General features: G+C 47.3%; 1 protein-coding gene across 1 annotated transcript; it reads left to right on the top strand.

Moving 5' to 3' along the window:
• The first annotated feature begins 1,137 nt into the window (after positions 1-1,137).
• Positions 1,138-4,456, top strand: UPK1A (uroplakin 1A). The gene is made up of 7 exons (XM_020977654.2): positions 1,138-1,203; positions 1,815-2,015; positions 2,285-2,359; positions 2,763-2,870; positions 3,088-3,267; positions 3,937-4,020; positions 4,249-4,456. The coding sequence occupies exons 1-7, from the start codon at positions 1,138-1,140 to the stop codon at positions 4,291-4,293; spliced, it is 759 nt and encodes a 252-aa protein (XP_020833313.1). The 3' UTR covers positions 4,294-4,456.
• Positions 4,457-5,979: the final 1,523 nt, after the last annotated feature.

Raw genomic sequence — 5,979 nt, 5'->3', positions numbered from 1 at the left:
ATTAAATTAAAATAAATTAAAAAGCTATTTTGGAGCCAGACTGTAGCCTGCCTTAAATGCTAGGCTAAAGAGTCTGTATTTTATTCTCTCTTGACCTAGGGATGGAAAGCCAGCTGAGGTTCTTTGACCATGGGCATGGCATGGTTAGATCGGTGTTTTTTGGAAGATGATTTTGGTAGTTATGGGAAGGATGAATTGGAAAGTGGAGAGACTGGAGGCAGGAACACTGGCCGAGAAGTTCAAATGGGAGGGGATGTGAGCCTGGACTAGGGTGGTTGGCTGCATGTGAGTACAGTGTAAGTAATGTGTTCATCATTATCATCAACTGAAATTCCCACCCACTAAGCCACTAACATGCTGGGTTTTTATGAGAAGCTTGACCCCTTCCCCAAAGGCCATCTTCCTCTGCTATCTTATGGCACTTCACTTAATACCCATGTATCCTGCCCAACGAGACACTGCTAAACTGCACAGACTAGATTTTCAGGTCTAGGGAAAGTTGGCGGGGCAGGAGAAGGAGGGAATGAAAAAGAAATTACCACTTCAACACCCCCAAAGCCAATGGTTCCTTCTTGACAGACCCTACAAATAGGTCCATCTCTTCTCTCCAAGGCATCCTGTCTGGATTCCCCCTTCCTGAAATGCTTCTCTTGTTCTAGTCAACTCCCTTGGAATTTAAACCCCACTTCTCTCCCAACTCCACACCCACCATCTATAGCCCCCCCTTTCCAGTTAGCTCCCCATCTCTCCCCTGTGCTCACTGTCTTAGGTACACCAAGAATTTCAGTTTCTTCAAACACCTGAGAAAACTCAGAGATGTGCTGCACTCTGCCCCAAAGTGTCCAAAGGAAAGGGAATTCAGGGTGTGGCCACACAAACACACACACACACACACACACACACACACACACACTCCTTTGGGTGATATAAAAAACTGCCCTAGGGTCCCAGCAAAGACTGACTGACTATCACCAGGGCAAACAAGAGGTAAGGAAGGAGCTGGGAGCAGGGAGCAGAGGGGGAGCAGAATAAATATCTGGGTTCTGGGTTTGGGGAGATAGACACAATTGGATTGGAAGGACTGGGGAGACTGTTACATGGGAGAACCTTGGAATTCTGCTTGTGTTGCAGAGGGTCATGGCAGCAGAGAAAGGATCCCCAGCAGTGGTGGGCTTACTGGTCTTTGGAAACATCATCATCCTGGTAAACATATCCCAGTCCCCTTTACCTCCCCAGAGTCTTCTCCCAAGGAGTTAGGGTGGGGGGAATAGGTTCAGACAGAAAACTGAACACCTAATTTGCCACGGGGATCTAAGAATGTATTATGGGAAAGAAAAGAGGAAATTCTGGGGCACAGGGCTTAATAGGGAAATGATACTGTAAGAGTGAGAAGCAAGATGCTGCTTTGGGGGTAATTATATACCATCCTTCTGCCCAGAATCCTCATTTGGCAGTACTGAAATCCTTAGCAAGGGATTTGAGTTAGTATAAATGGAGAAACAGGATTAGTTGAGTGAAAGAAAAGAAAAACAAAACATTGATTTGGTTGCTTTGCGTGCTGATACTATAGGATTGTAGCCATGAAATTATAAGGGAGAATGGGTATATACTCAAATGTGGTCTGAACACATGAAAAACAGGGCAGGTGATAGAAACATTGCAGTGGGTATTTGGAAAGGAGATTGGGGGATAGTACGGAGCAGTAAGGCTTGGTTGAAGAAGTTAATGGGCATGGGGGATTACAAGGGGCTGGGTGAAAGGTGTTGGAAGCTGGGGGGTGTATGTGCCCCACCTTGACTGCTCCCTTGGTCCAGCTGTCAGGCCTGGCACTGTTTGCGGAGACTGTCTGGGTGACGGCCGATCAGTACCGGGTCTACCCTCTGCTTGGGGTCTCTGGCAAGGATGACGTCTTCGCGGGGGCGTGGATCGCCATTTTCACCGGCTTCTCCCTCTTCGTGGTTGCCAGCTTTGGAATAGGAGCGGTGCTGTGCTATAGCCGAGGAATGCTTCTTACGGTCAGGGCTGGGGTGGAGTTTGGGTGGGTGGGGCAGGATGGAGAGTGAAATGGGTGACAGAGAAGTGGCCTTTAGCTGGGCTCTTCCCATCTCTCCCAACTGGACTGTTTCCAAAACCCACAATTTCCTGATCAAACCCCAATTACCCACTCTTATCTGAATCCATTCCCTTTTGGGCCAAAGCCTCTAACCACGATCCCCTGCTCTCCACCCCCCACCCCATGGATCCCCGTCCCTTCCTATCTGACCCTCTTCTCTTTATTCTCTAGTACCTGGTATTAATGCTGATTGTCTATGTGTTTGAATGTGCCTCCTGCATCACATCATATACCCACAGAGACTATGTGAGCACTCAGGGGGAGTTAAGGGTTGAGTAAAGGGGGCAGAGGACGCTTGTGGAGGGATAATTTGGAGATACGGGGCCAGAGGAAGGATTCTTAACCTATAGTCTGTGAACTTGTATCTCAAAAGATTTTAATTATTGCAATATAACTGGTTTCCATGATAATCCTCTGGATTTTATTTTACGCATTTAATAGCACGATTCTGGGGTGAGAAGGGGTCTGCAGGCTTCGCCACACTTCCCAAGGGGTCTAGAACACAAAGTGTTAAGATCCCCAAGAGAAGGGGGAGAGGAGGACAGAGCAGGGATAGGGTTTGGTGTTATTTCCCTAAGGGACTCTTCTCCTCCTGGTTCTAGGAAAGACTCCACCCTCTCTTCTGACTCCTTTCTCCTTCTTACTCCAGATGGTATCCAACCCAGCACTTATCACCAAGCAGATGCTCACATACTACAATGCCCCCACGAGCCAGGGCCGGGAACTGACTCGTTTCTGGAACCGAGTCATGATTGAGGTGAGGCTCCCCTGAGGGCAGTGAGATGGGCAGGATGTATAGAGGGAAATGTGGGCATCCAGAAGCTGGGATGTTAGCCACAGATTGTTGAAGGCAAGCAGGAGCTAAAGGGAGAAACTCAGAGCCCAGAGAGCCAGATGCTGGGTTCTATGTTAAAGGGAGTCTTGTTCTACGCTGTTTTGTACTCACTCTCTATCTCCCTTGTCTGTCTTTCCAGCAACAATGCTGTGGTACCTCAGGGCCCCTAGACTGGGTGAGCTTCACATCAGCCTTCCGAAAGGCCATCTCAGAGGCGGAGTTTCCTTGGCCTCCACTCTGTTGCCGTAGGGATGCCAACTTCAACCCTCTCAGCGAGGAGGGATGTAAGCTTGGTTACCAAGACTACCTCTTCACCAAGGTAACATCAGAGCTTGCCTTTCATCCCACTATTGCTTTTTATTTTTCCCAATTACATGTTGAAACAATTTTTAACATTTGGGTTTTTTTTTTTTAAGTTTTTAGTTCCAAATTTTATCCCTCCCTTGCTTACCCCAGACAGGAAGCAATCAGATACAGGTCATACATGTGTAATCACGTAAAACATGTCCGTATTAATCATCTTGTACAAGAAAGCTCAAATATAAGAAAAAGAATGAAAGAAAAAAGGTGAAAATAGCATGTTTCAGTCTATATTCAAACACTATCAGTTCTGTCTCTGGAGAGGGACAGCATGTTATATCATTAGTCCTTTGAGATTGTTTTGGACCATTGCATTACTGAAAATAGCTAAGTCACTCACAAGTCTTCAATGTTGCTGTTACTGTGTACAACATTCCTCTGGTTCTGTCCACTTCACTTTTCATCAGTTCACATAAGTCTTTCCAGGTTTTTCTGAAATCATTCTGCATCATTTCTTACAGCACAAGAATATTCTGTTACAGTCATACGCCACAGCTTGTTCAGCCATTCCCCAACTGATGGGCATCCCTTTAACTTCTGATTCTTAGCCACTACAGAAAGAGCTGCTATAAATACACCCCTCCATTGCTTAACCCAGCCTCTCCATCACTGTACTTTTCCCCTCCAGGGCTGCTTTGACCATATTGGCCATGCCATTGATAGCTACACCTGGGGCATCTCTTGGTTTGGATTCGCAATCCTTATGTGGACGGTGAGAGAAAGAGCCAAGATCTGGGAAGGCAAAAACCCCTGGAGCAAGGTGCTGGGAGGGGAGTGCTTAAGAAATTGGGGGAAGTTAGAATTAATCCTATTTCCCATTCACATTGACCCAAACTCCTGGCAGAAGATTCCCCCCCTCCCCTCTAGCCTAGGGACCTGGGCAGAGGAAGAGTATGACTCTAAGGGTATGCTCCTCACTCCCATCTCTCTCCTTCCTCAGCTGCCTGTGATGTTATTGGCCATGTACTACTATACGATACTCTGAGACCCTCAAGGAAGCGGTCCCCCTTCCCCAGAAGCAGTTTCTCCTCCTGCTGGGCCCACCCTTGCCCTACTGGTGGTTTTGTGGGCCCTTTGGAAAGAGCGCTCCACCCAGACCCTCAAGTATTTGCTCTTCCTAATTTTCTTCCCTTTCTCGCCAAAATAACTCACCCTTCTTCCTTCTTCCTGATACTATTGTATTCCTTTTCTTCCTCCATCCCCAGACATCCCCAGTTCCCGCTAAGAGTGATGGAGTCTTTCCTTGTCAGCCTGCACATATTTTTTTGTGTCAAATAAAGGTTTCTTTTTTCTCATCCTGAGCTGGTTTGTTCTGGCTGGAAGGCTCCTGGGGCTGAAGAGAGCATACCTTCCAGGGTAAGAAGGGAGGGAGTGGTAGTTTCATCTTTGCCCTCGTCCTTTTCTACTTCCTTCTTGGGCTCCAGCTTGGCCACATTCCCTTCTTGGCCACATTCATGCCCAAGAGTGGGGCTGGACAAAATCATGTTCTAGGCTGGCTGTTTCCACCCGCCCTTAACAGGCAAAACAGGTTTGCCTGTTTCTTGATCCCGTTAGGAGAGTCCGCTGCTACTGCTGCAGATGAGTGAGAAAGGGGGAATGGAGTAAAGTTGAAAGAACCGGTCACAGCTAGGTACCTAGTGTGTGTGGATGCGAGGAGGGAAGCATGGTAGCTTGCTGCTCAGACCTTTTGCAATGGGGAAAGGGGGTCCTGAAGGAGAAGAGTCCTAATAAGAAACTGTACACACAGACCTCCCTGTTTTCTTTTTGTAATTAATTTATTTTGAATGATCAACAATCACTTCCATAAGCTTTTGAGTTTTAAATTCCCCCCCCCTTCCTCCCCACCACTCTCCCCAAGATGGCGTGCAATCTGATATAGGCTATACACATACATTCCTATTAGTCGTGTTTTCACATTAGTGATGCTGTAAGTAAGAATTAAAACCAAAAGGAGGAACCACTCCCTGTTTTCTAGAACAAGCACAGAACGGTCCCTCCACACAGAAGAGGGGAGTTATAGGAATTAACTCAGGCAGAGGGTAACTAGATGACCAGCTAATGGACGCTTCACCATGTGAGACATGCTAGTGGACACTGTCACTTCACTAATCATGATTAGTCTCCTTATATCTCATTAGTAACGATTGGAATTGGGTTGGTTGATTAAATGCCTTGGCAAGAGTCTTTTTTTTTTTTTGAAACCCAGGTTAGTTGGTATGGCGTCAATATTTTCCAGAGGAATTTCAGCTCAAAAGGCTGACACCTCTGGCTCATGTCAAAGCCCAAAGATCCCCACGGGAGAGGAGACAAGGCCGAGGCCACAGGAAACGGTGACCCTAGCAGTGGAAAGGGAGGCTAAAGGACAAAAAGCAGAAAAGGGAAAGGATAAGCCAAAAGTGGGTAAATCACATCTCAGCTGCTCGAGTTACCCAAACCACTAACCAGCCCCATCCCGTTCTTCCAAGAATGGCCTGCTCCTGCCTGAAGGCTGGGACCCAGGATCTGAAGGCAGCAGAACCTGGTTCTGGTTCCATGGCATGTAACTGATCTGAGCTTCTACATCCAGGGTCTTCCTAGCCATGTACCCCTTGTGTCCTCTGAGCCTCAAAACAGCCTGCCCACTAGCCCCATTCTGCAGATGAGGAGGTGAGGTGAGGGGCCCAGATGCACA

The sequence above is a fragment of the Phascolarctos cinereus genome, unplaced genomic scaffold (genome assembly GCF_003287225.1).
Source record: "Phascolarctos cinereus isolate Bilbo 61053 unplaced genomic scaffold, phaCin_HiC Scaffold_726;HRSCAF=1367, whole genome shotgun sequence".
NCBI lineage: Eukaryota > Metazoa > Chordata > Mammalia > Diprotodontia > Phascolarctidae > Phascolarctos > Phascolarctos cinereus.
Note: the sequence above shows the minus strand (reverse complement) of the source record. Positions and strands in the feature narration are given on the sequence as shown.